The 19,780-nt window shown below is 51.1% G+C and overlaps 2 protein-coding genes across 2 annotated transcripts in view; one reads left to right on the forward strand and one right to left on the reverse strand.

Moving 5' to 3' along the window:
* Nucleotides 1-537: 537 nt before the first annotated feature.
* On the forward strand, nt 538-11,227 carry LOC112115561 (zinc finger protein 271-like). Its single transcript, XM_024212672.3, has 8 exons — nt 538-615; nt 3,076-3,619; nt 5,124-5,253; nt 5,517-5,633; nt 5,968-6,932; nt 8,329-8,455; nt 8,723-8,836; nt 9,223-11,227. The coding sequence occupies exons 2-8, from the start codon at nt 3,212-3,214 to the stop codon at nt 10,029-10,031; spliced, it is 2,670 nt and encodes an 889-aa protein (XP_024068440.1). The 5' UTR covers nt 538-615; nt 3,076-3,211; the 3' UTR covers nt 10,032-11,227.
* The window catches only part of LOC115271354 (zinc finger protein 572-like), a 26,409-nt gene continuing 14,024 nt past the window's right edge, over nt 7,396-19,780 (reverse strand). The window contains exons 2-3 of the mRNA XM_029913291.1: nt 18,786-19,772; nt 7,396-8,408 (exon numbers count right to left, since the gene is read on the reverse strand). Of these exons, the coding sequence (XP_029769151.1) occupies nt 19,058-19,772 (715 nt within the window). The 3' untranslated portion in view covers nt 7,396-8,408; nt 18,786-19,057. The remainder of the gene's footprint in view (nt 8,409-18,785; nt 19,773-19,780) is intronic.

Here is a 19,780-nt window from a genome sequence, read left to right on the forward strand (position 1 = left end):
TTGGGCTTGTTGCTTGTGGTAGCTTGTTGTGTTTTTTTTTTTTTTTATTGGCTCCCGGCAAGGGAGGGCAAGCAGGGGCAAGGGGGGGGGGGAGTCGGGGTGCACAGCGGGCCCAACACAGTCCCAGACTGCATGTCGGGGGGTTGGGGGGCTCTAGTCACTTAGAGTGTTGGGGTTTTTAGGGACTGACTTGTTTTGAAATAGGATTAGCTTGCGTTTGGGCTTCTGATGACAGTCGGGGTGCTTATTTACCCAGGTGAGAGTTGGCCACTGTGTTTCTCGCACCACCACCCCTGCTGCAGCTGCCTTTGGGCAGAGCTGGAGGCAGGATCCTGGCTAGGGGCCCAGCATTGGTCTGAGCCAGGGAGAAAGAGAGGTCCGGCTTGGTAATGGAGCAGGGAGAAAGCTGTGGATTTCCCTGTTTGGAGCTCCCCTGCGGGCTGGAGAACTAGAGGGTTAAAACCAATGAGCGCTGAGCCTGGCCACTTCCCAGAGCGGTTGTAAATAGTGCAGGGACCTTTAGCTCCTTCCTGTCCAGCCCCCTGCACCTCGCCTGGATTCGGAGTCACTCCCTGTGCGCAGGGGGCGAGTCTGCGTCTGCAGCCCGGCCGGGCGGTGAGTGGGGGCGCGGGGGGAGACAGCCAGAGGCGGCTCCGGGGAGGGAGAGAAACTGCAGCAGAGGCAGGAAATCGGTGCCTGGAGGAAGCGGCACCACAGGGGCGAGGGGATCGGAGCCAAACTGGGGCTGGGACGGAGAAACACCCTCCTCCCCTGCCCAGCCAGCTGCAGGGAAAGCACAGATATTACACACTGGGTTGGGTCCCCAGGGGTCTAGTGGTTAGAGCAGGGGGGGCTGGGAGCCAGGACTCCTGGGTTCTCTCCCTGGCTCTGGCGGGGGGGGAGGGGCTGGGATCCAGGACTCCTGGGTTCTCTCCCTGGCTCTGGCAGGGGGCTGGGAGCCAGGACTCCTGGGTTCTGTCCTCAACTCTGGGAAAGCAGTGGGGGCTTGTAATTAGCTCCGTGAAGATCTGTGTATCAGGACCGAGGACAGGGGTTCTCAACTGGGGGTCGTGAGGTTATTACAGGGGGGTTGCGAGTTGTCAGCCTCCAGCCCAGACTCCGCTTCACTGCCCTCATTTAGAATAGTGTTAAATATAAACAAATGGTTTTAATGTATGGGGGGGGGTCACACTCAGAGGCTTGCTGTGTGAAAGGGGTCACCAGGACAAAAGTTTGAGAACCGCTGGTCTAGGCACAAGACACAGGTAAGGAGTCTGTAGCCCAGAGGGCTAGCTTGCCTTTCAGCCACAGGCGCCTGCTTCCTCCTTTCCCTGGAGGTGCTTGACTCCCCCCCTGGCCCTGCCCCACTCATGGGCAGCAGGTGCTGGCTGGCCCCCTGCTGCGGCCCCACCCCCTTCCCTTGCAGGCATCTGGAGCCCTCCCTCCCCATGGCTGCCAGCCCCCCCTGTACCCTCAGCCCCCACAAGCACAGGGTGGGCAGCCCCAGCGCCTCCAGCCCCCCAAACCAGCACCAGGTGGCATGGCCCCAGCACCTGGGGCCCCCCCAGCGCTAGGCAGCCCCAACCCCCCCCAAGTCCTGGCCACCCTAGCTCCAGCCCCAGGTAGCATTGGGGAAGACCATGGCTGAGGCCATGAAGGGCTGTTTGGGGAGGCACAGCCTTCCCCGGCCTGATGGACACGCCGCCCAGGCCCCCATTCCACCCCTTCCCCCAAGGCTCCACCCCACCCCTCCTCTTCCTGCCCCCACTCCGCCCTCGCCCCACCTCTTCCTGTCCAGTTCCATCCCCTCCCCAAGTGCGCCCCGTCCCCTCTCCTCCCCCCTCCAGTGCCTCCTGCACACCATGGAACAGCTGATCACAGCGGGTGGGGAGGCTGGGAGGGAGAGGGAGGAGTTGATCAGCAGGGCCGCTGGCGGGCGGGAGGCACTGGGGGGAGGGGGGTAGCTGGCTGCCGGTGGGTGCTAAGCACCGACTAATTTTTTTCCATGGGGGCTCCAGTGCCTCTGTATTCAGCAGTAATGCAAGGAACCTACAGGCCTGAATCCTGTAAGACATTAGCTTCAGCAAGTTAGCATAAGGCTTGAGGCCTATGAACTTTGAAGAGCTAAACTTTGCGCAGATAAACGGCCCAGTGGAAAACCCCAAGTATTTGGGGAGCTGAAAATAGACTGTTTAAGGGGAAGTTCTGACCACAGGTACATGATCCAACTTCAGAAGTGTCATGGCAATGAATTTACATATATAACAGGTACATGAGCTACATCCGCAGATACCTAACCACTAAAGGGCCATGGCAACAAATTGACATATATGATAATAAGTTGAGATCATTGATATACTAACCCATAGAAGAAAGACAGTCCAAAATTGGAAAGGTAAGGATATACAAATAAGGAAAAAGGGAAATACCCCTACTGAATATGCATCAAACATAGTGTCGTCAGTGTATTATATTATAAAAGTTTCATCCAGCCTAGGGGCAGTAGGAGACAGAGATGTACTCCTTGGGTTGGCCACTGGAGATGATGGAGAAGTTGATCGTAATGTTCTGCAAGGGATGGTGAGAGTATATGGCCGTGCAGAGGTACATTCTGTAGTATCTCTACCTACCTTACTGAGTTGGGGTGTTTGTGACTGTGCTAAATGTATTAATAAACTATATTTATAAATATAGAAGAGTTCCTATAGTGTGAGTGTTGCAACTGTGCACATTGGGGTTTCCAACTATATAATAATTTGAATAATACAGGGCCTGATCTTGGGGGCAAGAATTTGTCAACCCTCAAAGTGATAATTGGGGATTCTTAAGTAATATATAATCTGCAGATTGGGCTACAAGTCCTAACAATGATACTTTTTTGGTTGATTTTCACTTCACGCGGCCAGGAGGAGACTCGGGTGTGCAGAAGTATGTAGGTGATAGATCGAGAGCCACCAACCTTGGGGTCACCTGTGCTGGGTCTGCATCTCTCCCCACAACACTGGGGATGGGGGGGGGGCTGTTCCTGTGTGTCTCATTCCTTCTGTGGCTCTAATTTCTCTCCCCTCTCCACAGTGGTGATCATCCCCTGGGCTGATCTCATCCCCCCTTGGACGTGCCCCCCCCATACAGATGGTGCTGCAGGGGGTCCATTGCTGATGCCAGGCGATCCCCAGGGAGATACAACTGTGCTCCGGCTCAGAGACGGGCCATGGCTGCCCAGGTGGCTCCCCCAGCCGCTCTCAGGCTCCAGTTCCAGCCCCCACTGGGATGTGGCCTGGTTCCCAAAGAGGAAGTGGAGGAGCTGGATGCCCACGGACCCGTCGACATGGAGATGCATCGTCTGCGCTTCAGGGGTTTCCGCTACCAGGAGGCTGAGGGGCCCCGGGAAGCGTACGACCACCTCTGCCTCCTCTTCCGGGCGTGGCTGAGGCCGGAGCAGCGCTCCAAGGAGCAGATGCTGGAGCTGCTGGTGCTGGAGCAGTTCCTGAGCATCCTGCCCCAAGAGATCCAGAGCTGGGTAGGGGGGTGTCACCCCCAGACCGGGGAGCAGGCCGTGGCTCTGGCAGAGGGGTTCCAGTTAGCCAAGGAAGAGCCCGGAATATGGCCACAGCAGGAGGTAATTTACGGATGTGAAATCATTGGGGAGTGGGACACAGGGCCTTTCCCCTCTGGGGGTGCCAGCTCCAATCCACCCATGAGGCTGGGGGGACTGGTTGGCTGAAGGGGGTCGGGGAATGGGATACGTGACCTTTCACCTTGGGATGGGGAGGTGCTGGCTCTGATCTGGCCCCAGGACAGGGGACTGGCTGGCACAGGAAGTGGAGAATGGGCCATGGGGCCTTTCCCCTCTAAGAGGCGCTGGCTCTGATCCACCCCCTAGATGGGGGGGACGGTGTGGCTCATGGGGGTGGGGGAATGGCACAAGAGGCCTTTCTCCTCTACGTCTCCGGGTCAGGAGTTCCCATCTGATGGTTTGAAGGCTGGCGGGGAAGGAGTGGGTCTGGCTAGGGTTGCAGCTCTTGGTGACCAAACTGAAGCAGCGCCTAGGCCGTACGTGACGGGAGAGACCGCGGCTTGCAAAACTCCTGTACTAGTGCTAGAGAGGCAATTTCCATACAAGGAATGGAATCTGGCTGCGGAATGTGAAATCAGCTCGCAAACAGATGGATTAACAAAATGTGACTTGCTTTACTAGTGCGGTATGATTGTATAAGGTGGCTGTGCACAGCAGATAAGGAATAGTATATGCTGTATATCCATGAACTGTACTCTCCAATTTCTTTAGAGTTGTATTAAACTTTGCTGTGCAAACCTCATGGGAACTAAACTGTTGCAGTCGCTGTGCTGCTTACCTGTGCCTCTGTTCTTTGGATGTTTGCAAGCTTAGCAGGACCTGTCAGAATGAGGATATCTGAGGCTTGCGAAACCCAGAAGCCTCCGGATATCTGAGTCTGGCTGTTACAAGACACCTCTGTGTCTGGCAACTCCTAAAGGGAACTAGAGACGAGAAAATTGATGAGGTCTCTGTGTTAACCAATATCATATACATAATGCCAATCTATATCAATAGCGTGTGTTATATTAATGCTTTGTGTGACTATGAATTGTATTCATATTAAGCTCTTCCCAGGGTGCTTTTCAGTTATGCTAAGATTGGTTAACTGAGGGCACATATGAAGTGTTGCAATTTCAGTGTCAGGTACAGAGACATACCAAAGAGACAGGATAAGATGGATAGTTTTGTTGATGCTTAACCAACATCCGGTCAGTACCAAGGCACGTGTCTCTAAGGGTTGCTGACCTTTAGAGAACTATGTTCAAAACAAGATAAGAAACTGGTGAGGACTGGTATGTCAACCTTCGTTAATCTCATGGGATGAGTAGAACTTTCCCTTTGTTGTAAACAACTCGGGAATAAATATGATTAGAGGTAAGCCAATAATTTCAGGACAATCTGGATCGCTGCAAAAACGCTCTTCCAGATTGGATTGGTGATGTATTAACCTTTGCCTTTCTGTGCTGTGCTTTTTGGGCTCTGACTAATGAAGCCTGATTGAGCCTGGTGGTGAGATGGCTAAACTGAACGATAACATGCTGATCGGGGGCCCTTGTTGTTCCAGGAGCTGGTGACATGGAAGGAGGAGACTGTGTGTTCCTCGGGGGCAGAGCGGGCAGAGCTGGATCCAGGACAGAGCGAGATCTGCAGGGAGGTTAAGGAGGAGAATAAGGAAGACATTCTCATTTTGCTGGGTGAGGAGCCGCTTCAGGAGCTGGGGGTGGGGGTTGGCAGGAGTTACTGAAGAAGTCATGCTGCATCGGGAGCATTACATTTCTGGGGAAGTGGCTTGTGGAGCCCCCAGGCCCAGCAGCACAGAGACGGTCACCCTCCAAATGGTGATGCTGCGTCTTCCCAGCAGAGAGCAGGGCTGGGGTTAAAATCGGGGCATGTTCTCCATACAAAGCCCTAGGGGGAGTTGTCACCAGGTGCGTCTCGCCTGTTTCCTCCCCACCAGAAGGATTCACCATCCCTGACCTGGCTGCGATCCCCCGGATGGAGCCAGAGGAAGAGCCGAGGGTCCCGAATCTCCAGGGCTCTGAGGAAAGGGAAATCCCGAAAGGCGCCCACAGAGGTGAGGAATGAGCGACACCGCCTCGGAGTGAAGGGAACAGGTGCGATCCCAGCAAAGCCAGCGGGAGCCCCCCAGGTCTGTCTTGCCTCATGGCAGGTGCCGCTCCTGGATCCACCCCTGGCAGGAGCCCATCCCTCCCCCAGCCTTTCTCTGAGGGCTCAGCTGGGATGCTGGAGCAGCCCCGGCCCCTCCTCTCCCCTCTGGGAAAGGGTTTGGGGGTTTCACTTCCTGCTCATCAGGTTTTCTGCTCAACGACAAACCCCTTTGCTGCCTCCTCTCACCCCAGCACAGGGAACGAGCCCCGGCTGGATTCTCTCTCTCTCTCTCCCAGCAGGTGCCGGGATAGACAACGGGAATCCCCAATGGGAAGGACCTGTGGGAGCTGAGCCACCTGGGATGTCCCGGAGCCCCGAGCAGGGAGATGCCTGTGGGGCAGCATGGCTGCAGGGAGATCCCCCAGGGGAGGAGAGACCTGCTGGGTGTGATGATCCCCAGCCTCAGGGAACCCCCATGGGACAGAAACCCCGTAAATGCCCTGACTGCGGGAAGAGCTTCAGGTGGAACTCGGCGCTCCTCCACCACCAGCGATCCCACACGGGGGAAAAACCTCATCGGTGCAGGGAATGTGGGCAAAGTTTTGGGCAGAAATCCACCCTGACTAGGCACCTGAAGATCCACACTGGAGAGAGACCCCATACATGTGCCCAGTGTGGGAAAAGCTTTAGCCAGAAGTACAGCCTGTCCCAGCATCAGATGACGCACCAGCAAGAGAGACCTCACACATGTACCGCATGTGGGCAAAGCTTCGCTCTCAAATCGTACCTTGTTCGACACTTGGTGAAACGCCACATGGGACAGAAACCCCATAAATGCCTCCATTGTGGGAAGCAGTTTGCTTGGAGCTCGGACCTGAGGAAGCACCAGACGACCCACACGGGGCAGCGCCCCTACAGATGCCCCCAGTGCGGGGTAGGGTTTACCCAGAGGTTCAGCCTCCTAACGCATCAGAGGACCCACATGAACGAGAGACCCTACAAATGCCCCCACTGTGACAAGAGCTTCAACAGGAGATCGGGGCTTGTCAAGCATCAGAAGACCCACACGGGGGAAAAACCTCATGAGTGCACTGAATGCGGGCAAGGCTTCGGGCAGAAATCAAACCTGACTAGACACCTGAGGATCCACGCTGGGGAGAGACCCTACAAATGTACCAAATGTGGGAAAAGCTTCACTCAGAAATCGAACCTGGTTCAACACTTGATGAAACGCCACATGGGAGAGAAACGTGATGCAGCAAATGTAACTTCAGATTCAGTAGATCTAGCATTGCGATAGGGAGTCCACACATGGTAGAAAACATTGGTGTGGTACTTCCTTTGCTTGGAGTGGGGCACTTCTTCCCCCATATGTATTAAAAAGTACAAGGTTTAAAGACCGTGGGTGGGTAGTAGTGGCTTATCGATGGTGACAAGTGTGAGAGTTGGGAGCACAGGCACCAGCTTCCAATTTTCCTTGGGGGTGCTCAACCCCTGCTCAGTCCCAGGCCCTGCCCCCAATCCACCCTTCCGCCTCTTCTCGCCCCTGCCCCGTCCCGTCCACCTCTTCCTGCCCAGTTCTCCCCCCTCCCCTGAGGGCACCCTGTCCCCTCTCCTCCCCCTCCCTCCCAGTGCCTCCTGCATGCTATGGAACAGCTGATCATGGAGGCCAGGAGGCGGTGGGAGGGAGGGGAAGGAGTTGATCGGCGGGCTGCCGGTGGGCGGGAGGAAGGGAGGAGCTTGGCTGCCAGTGGGTGCTAAGCACGTGCTAACTTTTCCCATGGGTGCTCCAGCACATTTACTTGAGCTAATAATGTACCTAGGGAGGTTCTCATTATCCACGTTGCTATCCGATCCTCCACTGAGCTCCAGGCCTCAGTGCTATCTAGTGGAAATGAGTTACACAGGCTAATAATGCATTGTGTGTGTAGGTGTGTGTGTGTGAAAGTAGAATCTAAATTTTGATGAATTTTCTTGCTGTGAAGACACTTATACCCCTCTACCTTTCTGATAAACTAAACAGTGTGAGCCAAGTCCCTCCCTGTAAGGCATTGTTTCTAGCCCCTGAATCATTTTTGTGGCTCTTCTCTGCACCCTCTCCAGTTTGTCAACATCCTTTTTAAAACGGGGACACCAGAGTTGGACGTTGTGTTCTAATATCCGTCTCCCCAAAGCTACACAAAGGGGTCAAACCACCTCCCTCCTCGCTGCTCCTGTTTAAACAGCCAGGGATGGCATTGGCCCTTCCCCCCACACCTCACGGGGAGCTCCTGTCCAGTGGTCTGTTGACAATGACACCAGAATCCCTGTCAGAAGCAGTGCTTTCCATGAGACAGTCCCGCGTGGGGTCAGTAAGGCCTGTATTCTTTGTTCCCGGTGGGATGACCTTGCATCTGGCTGTATTGAAACACGCTGTGTTTGCATAGGCCCAGTTTACCAAACAGAGCCGATCCTGAGCATGTTCCCACCAGCGTCACCAGCTCCCATCCGGCCCCAGGGCAGCAGGACTGGCTGGCTCATGGGGGTGGGGAAGGGGACATGAGGCCATTCTCTTCTAGGACCCATGGCAGGAGCTCCCATCGGATGGTTCGTTGGCTGATGGGCAGCAAGTGGGTCTGGCGGGGATTGCAGGTGCTGAGCGGGAGTCTTTGTTGTTCCAGGAGCCGGTGACGTGGGAGGAGGAGGCTGCGTGTTCCTCCAGGGCAGAGCGGGCAGCGCTGGCCCCAGAGCAGGGCAAGATCTGCAGGGAGGTGAAGGAGGAGAATAAAGAGCCTCTGATCTCACCGGGTGAGGAGCAGCTTCCCCTCAGGGATTAGCAGCTGGGGTTGGGGTGGATGGAAGGGAGGTTCTGAAGCCCATGTGGTGCCTTTGGGGCATTGGCCTCTGGATCCCCCAGACCTAGCAGCACAGAGACCATCACTCCACAATGCAGATTCCACTTCCCCCCAAGCAGAGAGCGGGGCTGGGGTTAAAATCAAGGAGCAGTTCTCCATACCGCGCCCTGGGGGGAGATTTCACCGAGCGCCATCTCGCCTGTTTCCTTCACCCGAGCAGGATTCCCCGTCCCCAACCTGGCCATGGTCTCTCGAGTGGAGCGAGGGGAAAAGCCGAGGGTCCCGGATCTCCAGGGCTCTGAGGAAAGGGAGACCCTGAGAGGCGCCCGCACAGGTGAGGAATGAGTGACACCGGCTCGGAGACTGTCCGGGAATGAAGGGAAAAGCTGGGATCCCAGCAAAGCTGCCAAGGTCTCCCCCTAGCTCCCTTCAGCTCTACCTTGTCTCTGTCAGTATCGTCCCCAGCAGGTCCTTGTCGTCACGGCAAGTGACACTCCCAGATTCCCACCCCTGGCAGGAGCCCTCTCCTCCTCCTGCTTTTCTCAGAGGGCTCAGCTGGGCCATTGGGGCAGAACTGGCCCCTCCGCTCCCCTCAGGGAAGGGTTTGGGGGATTTGCTTCCTGCCCATCAAGTTTTCTGCTCAGCGACAAACCCCTGTGCCCCTCCCCCGTCTCCCTGGCACAGGGAATGAGCCCCAGCCGGATTCTCTCTCTCTCCCAGCAGGTGCCAGGACAGAGGAGGAGACTCCACAGCAGGAAGAGCCTGCAGGAGCAGAGCCGAATGGGATGTCCCGGAGCCCTGAGTGGGAAGACCCAGGTGGAGCAGCGTGGCAGCAGAGAGACTCCATGGTGGAGGAGAGACCTGCTGGGTGTGATGATCATAATCCTCAGAGATCCCACACGGGACAGAAACCCCATAAATGCCCCGACTGTGGGAAGAGTTTCAGGGGGAACTCGGCGCTCCTCCATCACCAGCAATCCCATGCGGGGAAAACACCTCATCAGTGCAGGGAATGTGGGCAAAGCTTTGTGCAGAAATCAAACTTGACTAGACACCTGAAGGTCCACACTGGGGAGAGACCCTATACATGTCCCCAGTGTGGGAAAAGCTTTAGTGAGAAGTGCAACCTTTCCCAGCATCAGTTAATGCACCAGCAAGAGAGACCTCACAAATGCACTGAATGTGGGCAAAGTTTTGTGCAGAAATCAACCCTGACCAGACACCTGAAGGTCCACACTGGGGAGCGACCCTACACATGTCCCCAGTGTGGGAAAAGCTTTCGTCAGAAGTACAGCCTTTCCCAGCATCAGTTAAGGCACCGGGAAGAGAGACCTCACAAATGTACCACATGCGGGCAAAGCTTCGCTCTCAAATCGTACCTTGTTCAACACTTGATGAAATGCCACAGAGAAGAGAAATCCTATAAATGCCCCGATTGTGGGAAACTGTTTGCTCGGAGCTCATACCTTAGGAAGCACCAAATGACCCACATGGGGGAGCGTCCCACAGATATCTCCAGTGCAGGGTAGGGTTCACCCAGAGGTTCAACCTTCTGGTGCATCAGAGGACCTACACAGGTGAAAGACCCTACGCCTGCTTGGACTATGGGAACAGCTTCAATTGGAGATTGGGGCTTGTCCAGCACCAGAAGACTCACATGGGGGGAAAACCTCATGAGTGCACTGAATGCGGGCAAGGTTCAGGCAGAAATCAAACCCGACTAAGCACGTGAGGCTCCACACCAGGGAGAAGCCCTATAAATGTCCCCAGTGTAGGAAAAGCTTTCATTAGAAGATCACCCTTTCCCAGCATCATGTTATACACACCAGCAACAGAGCCCTCACAAATGCAGCAAGTGTTAGAAAGCTTCACTGTCAAATCAAACCTTGTTCAACACCCGATGCCACAAATGTAAGTTCAGATTAAATGCGATCTACCATCGCAATAGGGACTCCACACAAGATAGAAAACATTGGCGTGGTACTTCCTTTTCTTGGAGCGGGGCACTTCTCCACTCATATATATTAAAAATTACAAGGTTCAAAGTTCATGGGTGGGTAGTAGCGGCTTATTTATGGTGAGAGGTGTGAGATTTGGGAGGGGGAAGGAACTGGTGAAGGAAGGAAAGGAGATATTTCACTGGGGCGAGATGGTTAGTGGAAATTTCAAGGTAAGATGATTAGGTGTTGGGGGGAAGTGATTGCCAGGGATTGGCAGGAACCAAAAACAGAGAAAGCCTGGTTGTGTCCACACAGGGACTTATGGTGGTATAATTAACCAGGTATATTTGTGATGGTAAAATTCCCCATGTAAACGAGTCTTTAGGGAGGGAAGTTTAAAGGTAACAGCTGAGCACTTTCAGGTTTATAGAGAACTAATATGCCTTGAATGATTAGTACCTATTAGTTCCTCCTGGTCCCCAAAAATTAGCAAAGCTATCTACCTCTGTTCATCCTCAAATAAGATCCACCTGGACAATAAGAAAATGGTTCATATCATGTGAGACACTGTCTAAAAGAGTGGTTCTCAAACTTATTGTATTGGAGAACGCTTTCACACAGCAAGCCGCTGAGTGTGACCGCCGTTATAAATTAAAACCACGTTTTAAAATTAAAACACGTTTTTATCGAATTATTGTTCTACGCAGAAAAGTTAGTTTGTAAAATAGTTACTGGTTAACAGTGAGAGGGCGCTGCTGTGAAGTCTGCCCCAGCCAGTCTGCTATGAAAAGTGAGATTGTATGTTTGTTAATTTCATTTTTCAAAGCCTCCCTGCTCTGAAGGCAGCGCTGCCGTCAGCAGCAGTGCAGTGCAATAGGGTCCTAAGTCTGCTGTGAAAAGTGATATTAATAAAGTTTCTTCGCGCCCCTCACCAGAGAATCTCAGACACCCCTCCCAGTTGGTGCACCGCTGGTCTAGTCCACCTCTTCCCCACCTCAGGGAAGAGGCTGGCACAGCCCCTGACTCGTGACCCCCATGTAATAACCTCGCAACCCCCAGTTTGAGAATTCTTGATCTAAGTCACTTGTCCACAGATCAGCCAAGGTCTGGAGTTCCACTTCTTCCCAAAAATAGAACCTAAAATGGCTGAATGAGATTATTGTTAATTGCCTAAGCAAGAATCTCACTCATAGTTGTCATAGGGATAAAACCTCTTTCTCACTCCCAATATAGCTAAAAAGACCTCCAAAAAGTCCCCAAGTAGGGTGATACCCTGCTTCCCCATGGCACCCTGGGAGTGGATCAAATGATGGGTGGGGAAGCTGGCAGACTGAAGGTCTAATAGGGCAAAATGTCTGTTACCCCAAGAAACCAAAGCACATGTTTTCATCCCAAATGCAAAACTATACATCTGTTGTGCTTATCAATCAAATATACCATTGATGATCTGTTTTGTCCTATCAATATGTCCTCCACCCCAAATTTAGAAGCTGCACACTTGTCTGCTCTATGAATCAGATAAACTCTCTCTCTCTCTCTATGAGGATAATGTCTTTTGTGCTATTGTGAGAACTAAATAGTATGAAATGCTTATATACAATCAAAGAATGTATGGAATTGATCCACCACATTTAGAAGACTATAATGGATTTTGTTTGTTTTCTTGGTATATGATGGTTGCACTCCAGAAGCAATAGGCATTGGATAGCACAAAATGGAAGATGGAAAGATATAACCACTTCACCAGGGTACAGCCTTGAATTATTAAAAGAAATTGCTTAAAAAGGGTGAAATTCCAATAAACAACATCACAAGGTGGGTGAGGTGATAACTTATTTTTTATTTCTACTGGCCATTTGCCAACCAAGTGCTCAGACTTCAGCTCAGTTTCTCTGCTGTTTCCATGGGTATCCAGTAGATGGCGGTAGTGTACAACAAAAGTCTTCAATCCTTTTCCTATCAGAGTCTTTTTGTTTGATTCATTTCAAGGATTGTATTTCAGATTAGCCTGCCTCATTTATTACATGGAGTGTAGTTGTAGCCGTGTTGGTCCCAGGATCCTAGAGAAACATGGCTATTCTTATTTCCATGCTGCTGCTGGTGGCAACGCTGCCTTCAGGGCAGGGAGGCTGTGAAAAGTGAAATGAACAAACACACAAATCTCACTTTTCACAGCAGACTTGCTAGCGCAGAATTCACAGCAGCAGCGCAGCAGGACGGGTGGCAATGGGGCGCTAAGTCTGCTGTGAAAAGTGATATTGACAAAATTCCTTTGCACCTCATCAACGGTATTAAACATTAACTATTTTCCAAAATAACTTTTCTGCTTAGAATAATTCAATAAAAATGTGTTTTAGTCTTAAGTTGATCTAATAAAAGATATCACTTCACCCATCTTGTTTCTCTAGTATCCTGGGACCAACACGGCTACAACTACACTGCATGCAATAAATGAGACGGGCTAATCTGAAATACAATCCTTGAAATGAATCAAACATAAAAAGATATAGGAAAAGGATTGAAGACTTTTGTTGTACACTACCTCCATCTACTGGATACCCATGGAAGCAGCAGAGAAACTGGGCTGAAATCTGAGCACTCGGTTGGCAAATGACCAGTAGAAATTACAGGGAGGCCCCCTCCAACAACGACTGGAGTTGGGGTCTATAAAACTGAGGTCACGCTGTGGGAGGAGCCTGGGGTTGACTGAACCCATGAAGAAGCTGCAGTATCCCCAGATGTTCGGAAAGCATTCTCCCCCTTGATCCAGGGTTACCAGGATAAGAAGAAGAGGTGAGATTTCATTTCAAAGATTGTATTTCCCCTTCTGTTCTTTAACATAAGCTGAAGGTTGTATTGTGTAAGTCAATATTCTCTAGTGAGACATCACGTAACAACACTATAGATTTTCACTAATGCTATAAGCACTCTCTCCTTTATAAACTCAAACAAACTGGCCTGCGAGAGATTTAAAACAATAACTTTAAGCAATTGCTTTTAATAGTCTAAACTTGTCTCTTTTGGACCAATCCATTCAAGTAGCCGCAATCACGCTCTTCAAAGTGCCTTAAAGATAAGTACCTCCTTGGAACTGCCATAATGTGCCAGGTACTAAAGTACCGATGCCTGATGTCATAATAAATGTCATAAGAAACCTTGGTGACTTGTATCCTTCATTGATAATGACTGCAGAGCCTCAATGCTTGCAAGACTGTATTGTGTATATTCAGTACATCCCCAGAACGGTGGTTGTATCTACACTGGATTGGTGAATTGTTGGTTCTACACTAGGGTGGTTCTAGGTGAATTCCTAAATTGTTGATTGGTTAAGAATAACCAGTGTCCTGATTGGAGAGACACTGTTCAAGTTTAATGTTGACCAGAAGAGAACCTAGTGTTAAATTACGGAACTAGCATTCTCTGCATTCAATAGGAAGGGATTATCCTATTAGATTCCATTCTAATATTGGCCACACCCCCTATCCAGCTGATCTAGTTTGCTTTAAATCTAAATGGCGCATTGGCAAATTAATAAACTGACCCTCTTTCACACTTTCAGCAGGACTAAATCAGTCATGCCCCACTCACACAGCAGCTTTCTACCATGCACTAACTGGCTAGCGTGCTATTGGCTGAAGATACAGCTCGTGTGCACAAATAATGTTAATAATGTTACCAACGGTGCATCTTAACGCTCAGCTTCCATCTCTAGCTGCTCCGTCGATCCCAGGGTTCCTGCAGGTGGCTAGGCACACAGGGATTTTCCCGTGTGGTAGGTACCCCCAACTGGTCATTCAAGTCCTACTCCCGCCCATAACTGCATCCCACAGTCCGCTGAGTGTGTCTGAAAAAACAAAACAACCCTGCCCCCCCACACCCCAAAAACCATAGTCCTTGCTGCGTGGCCAGTGTGGAATAGCTACCCAGAATGTTTCACAATTTACTCCTAAAAACACATCTGGGAAGGGTGCAGAGTGTGAACTGGAAAACAGAAAATTCCCTGTTTGACTTGTAACTGGTAAAGCCTGAGAGTCCCTCCAACCCGTTACAAAATCCCAGTTCTCGCTGTAGCAAGGGCCTTGGCTGGTGGGTTTCATAAGGACGGTGTCCCAGAAGTGTGGGGCTTTTAGGGGACACTGAAGGGGAGAGGACTACAGGGCAATGAGAATCTGCCTTTACTTATCCTTCCCAAGAGGCTGATTGAACCAAACGCTCACTACTTTACCTGATTAACCCTGTGTGCTGTCAATTAAACCTGATGGTGCCCTGTGAAGGCAGCTGTGCCTATTGCAAAACAGCAGGTTTGTGTATGTTTTTGGTTGTTCTGGGGACAGCTGTGACACCACAGCTCACAACACAAGCTCCCCCCCTCCCCCAATGGCTTCTCACTACGGAACACGTTGCTTTGTATCTGGAAGGTTGTGGGGTAAATCAGAAGAATCTCTAAGCAAGCTCGTTGTCCCCAACTGCCTGCTCACTGCCATCCTCTGGGAAGAGACTGGGCGTACGTCTACACTACACGTGCTCCAGCAGCACAACGCCAGCGCTGCAGCTATGCCTGTTGCTGTATATAGAGGTCAAGTCACCTCCCTCCTCCTACTCACTTCTCCTCTTTGTACAGTCAAGGATCGCCTTCGCCCTTTTCCCGCACAGCATATATAGCCTTGCCTGTATCTTATGCCCTATGTTGTGTTCCATAGATGCTGAGTCCTTTGCCTGTATCCTGAGCCATATACCATCACTATCATCAGCATCTCCTTTTTCCAAAACTACGTTTGGGTAGGGGGATGGTTATGAGCAGATTCTATCCTATTTTGAGCCCTCCCCCCGGCTTTTGAGCCTGTTGTGGGGTTGCCTGGATGGTTTTAGATACCGTGTTGTACCACTTTCTCCTTGGATGCCCAGGGCCTCTCTCTCCATGCTCTGGTATACAGAGAACAATTGTAAATCGTCAGTATGGGGCCATTCTGGCATGATGGCCAACCCCCTTGTAGTTGTCACCAAGCTCTGCCTGGCAATCCATGAATGGGAACTCCTCTCCTGGAGCCAGGCGGCTTAGGTGCCTCAACTGTGTCTTGAGAGAATGAGCTAAGCTGGTGCCTCGCTCCTCACATAATAGCCAGAGGGGGAGGTGCCCACCTTGCAGAGGCTAGAGCACTCACCTCTGACGGGGCAGACCTCTGTTCACATCCTTTCTCCCCTCTTCCCAAGTGGGGAATTGAACATAGGTCTTCTACATCCCAGGCAAGCGTGTGTACCACTGGGCTAGAGAGTAGAGTCACCCACCTTGTCCTCCTCCAGCCAGATTCTGAATGGGCCCTGATCCAGTAGTTCGCCTCTGAGCACACCTACCGGCTCAGGACCCACCCTCACCTACCATATTCCCTGATTCATGAATCACTCCGGGGGTTCGACTGGATATCACCATCCAGATGCCTAGGATAAGGCAGCCGTGCACATGCTCAAAGGCCGAGGCATAGGCCCCTAAGGAATTTTTACCCAGAAAATGCAGTTGCTGAATTTGTTTAGGTGCCTAAACGGTTTGGCGGGAGTTTTGGGAATTGCAAGTGGAGCCTAAAACTGGGACGTAGACCTAAGTCTCTACAAAAAGGAACAAAGGGACCCGGAGAATTATAGACCCGTCAGCCTCACTTCGATAGCTGGAAAGAGACGGGAACAAATTATTAAACAAACAATGAGTTTGTAAGCACCTGGAGGATAATCGGATTTATAAGGAATAGCCAGCATGGGTTTGTCAAGAACACATCACGCCAAACCAACCTGATTTCCTTCTTCGACAGGGTTACTGGCCTCGTGAAAAGGGGGGAAGCAGTAGATGGGATATAGCTTGATTTTAGGAAGGCTTTTGACACAGTTCCACATGACAGTTTCATAAGCAAACTAGGGAAATGTGGTCTAGATGAAACTACAGTAAGGTGTGTGCACAACTGACTGAAAGACCATACTCAAAGTGTAGTTCTGACTGGTTTGCCGACAATCTGGGAGGGCATATCTAGTGGGGTTCTGTAGAGGTAGATCTTGGGTCTCACAACTATTCAATATTTTCATTAAGGACTTGAATAATGGTACTGAGAGCACACGTGTAAAATTTGCAGATAATACCAAGCGGGGAGGGGTTGCAAGTGCTTTGGAGGATAGGATTAGAATTCAAAATGATCTGGAGAATTGGTCTGAAATAAAGAGGATTAAATTCAGAAAGGACAAATGCAAAGTACTCCACTTAGGAAGGAACAATCAGTTGCACATATACAAAATGGGAAATGACTAGGAAGGAGTACTGCAGAAAAGGATCCGGGGGTCATAGTGGATCACAAGCTAAATATGAGTCCACAATGTAACACGGTTGCAAAAAAGCAAACATCCTTCTGGGATGTTGTGATGGGGTGTATAAATCCCTCACTGGACAGCAGTGGATTCAAGAGCAGCTCTGGGCTCAGGAGGCCCCGCCCCCTGCCCTTGCTGAGCATGCTCCAATTGGAGGTGGGGTTTAAAAGGGAGCCAGTGGCTCAATAGGGGCTGGACAGGGCAGGGAGAAGGACCTCCTCCAGGACAGGATGCAGCCAGGCCCTGGCTGGGAAAAGGAACGTCAGTGAGCGGAAGCCCCTACGAGTTGGAGGTGGGTAGGCAACCTGAAACTGGTGCTTACGTGGACATCCTGCATCCCGGAGCAGGAAAAAGGCAGTAGGAAGTGGCCCAGAGAGCCTGCCTTAGTGCCTATCCCTGCACCCTCATGGGCCTCAAGAACGGACCTATATGCCCATCCCTTATTTAAATACCTCACAACTTGATTAATGCAAAGTTAAAGTTGCCTACTGGTGCCCTGTCCCCTTTCAGAGTGGCTGAGCCTAAATCTCTGAAAACCAGGAAGCACAAAGTCAAGGTACATGATCTCGAGGTACAAAAGAACCTTGGAGATATTTGAGTCACGAAGCAAGTAGAGGGGGTTTTGAAAACAAATTCTAGCTGCTTCATTGTGGTGACATCCATTGTGCTGGTTGCAACATCTGAATGCTGTGTGTGTGTGTGTGTGTTCGTTCATGTACCGTGATGCAATATGCCTGAAAGAACACACTTTGCAGAGAACAGATCCCATTTCATGAGGGAATAATTTCTCCGGAGGATTATTTTTAAATTTCTCACCCACTGTTTCTTAGAGGTGATGATGCATGCTGGGATTTTCCAAGGACCCTGGGGGAGTTAGGTACCCAAAATCCCAGCTGTAAAGAATTGCTGGATTTACAAGGAATAGTGAAGGGCATTCCCTCATCTGTGTATTTGATCTTTCCTGGTAAAACAAGAGTATTTATACTTAAAATTACTAAATAATTTCCTAAACGACTTAACATATGTCCACAGGAGGGGAAGAACTTCTGCTATTGAGCCTTACAGGTGCTATTTTCAAAACAGCTCAGCATTGGTCTCTCTCTGCTTCCTTGGGAGGAGCAACTGAATGGGATGCCCTGGGAAAGGGCCCATATCTCAGTGTCTGCCCTGGAGGTCACTGAGGAAGTGTCCCCAGAAGTAAGACACCCCATTCCTCTCCCAGCCTGTCCCTTAGTGAAGACACTTGTGCATTGGACTGTGTCCTGGCAGAAGGGGGTAGCAGAGTGGGATGTTTGACACAGGGCAAATCTACACTACAAAATTAAGCCGACCCAAGTTAAGTCGACGTACAGCCACTGCAGTAATTGAATCAGTTTTACACGTCCACACTATGCTCCTTGCGCTGGCTGTGCACGTCTTCACTAGAAGTGCTTGCACCAGTTTAACTGCCAGGGTCGGGCATTGGGGGATGGTTTCTGAAAGGCAGCAACAGTCAATGTAAGCAATGCAGTGTCTACACTGACACGGCGTCAACCTAACTACATCAACCTAAGCACTATGCCTCTCGGGAAGGTGGAGTTAAGTTGGTGGGAGCTACATTTCAGTATAGACGCTTACAAATCTAGGTAGACGTAAACTGCCTCGCGTCGACCTACCTCTGTAGTGTAGACCAGGCAATTGTAGGGTACTGCTAGCCCCATATGGTTCTGATCAATGGTACACAGGAACTGACCCCGAAGGGGACAAGATTGGCCTCAGGAAAAAACTTGATTCCCCCCCCCCCCCAATGATAGTGTGAAGAAAAGTTACATTCTACCAGAAAAGACAACTTCACATTCCAGTTGAATTTTTAACAACTCACATTGCACAAGATCAACACAATGACTCTTCCAAAAATAAGAGGTAGAAAAGAAACTCACTATCCGCCCCACTCTAACCCGGAGGCCCCACTCCTTTGCCACAGCAGAAGTCCTGTTCTGAGCTCTGAATGACGCTTACCTCCACATTTATTGCTCAGGCCTGTCTCTGCTGTGGATCCTCTGATGAATAATAAGGTACATCCTGGGACTAAAGGTCTTCCATCATTTGGGGTGTTTATAGGTAACCCCCCACCCATGTGGATTCTCTGGTACCTACGAAGCTCCGAGCTGAGACACAAGCTCTGGCTACAGTTGGGACATTTATAGCATCTCTCCAATGCATGGGTTCTCTCTCTAAAGAGCCCAGAGTGCTCACAGTAGCTTCTCCCAGAATTGGGTCACCTGTCGGGTTTACTCCTGGGCGTGGGTCCTCAGATGCCTGCTAAAATTTGGCCAGCCACTAAAGCTCTTCCCACAGTCGGGACATTTATAGGGTCTCTCTCCTGTGTGGATCCTCTGGTGGACAACAAGGCTGGAACTTACACTGAAACTCTTCCCACACTCATCACATCTATAGGGCCGCTCCCCGCTGTGGGTTCTTAGATGCTGGGCATGGGTGGAGCTTTGACTGAAGCCCTTCCCGCAATGAACACACTTGTAGGGTCGCTCGCCTGTGTGGATGCGCTTATGCCGGGTCAGGACCGAGGGATCGCTGAAACATTTCCCGCAGTGGGCGCATTTGTGGGGTTTCTCCCCTGTGTGGATCCGCTCGTGCTGGATCAGGACTGAGAGAACGGCAAAGGCCTTCCCGCAGTGGGGGCATTTGTAAGGTCGCTCCCCTGTGTGGATCCTCATGTGTCGCACGAGCATGGAGCGGCGTCCAAAAGTCTTCTTGCACTCGGGGCATTTATAGGGTCTCTCACCTGTGTGGACCCGCTGATGGTTGGTCAGCGAGGAGCTGTGGCAGAACACTTTCCCACAGTTAAGGCATTTGTACGGTTTCAGGCCTGTGTGGATCCTCTGGTGCTCTAGGAGCTTGGAACTTTCCGAGAAGCTCTTTCCGCACTCATCACATCTGTAGGGTCTCTCGCCCGTGTGGGTCCTGCAGTGCTTGATTAGGGTTGCGCTGTGCCC

This window comes from Terrapene carolina, unplaced genomic scaffold, assembly GCF_002925995.2.
Source record: "Terrapene carolina triunguis isolate 2854851 unplaced genomic scaffold, T_m_triunguis-2.0 Scaffold571, whole genome shotgun sequence".
In the NCBI taxonomy this organism is placed as follows: domain Eukaryota; kingdom Metazoa; phylum Chordata; order Testudines; family Emydidae; genus Terrapene; species Terrapene triunguis.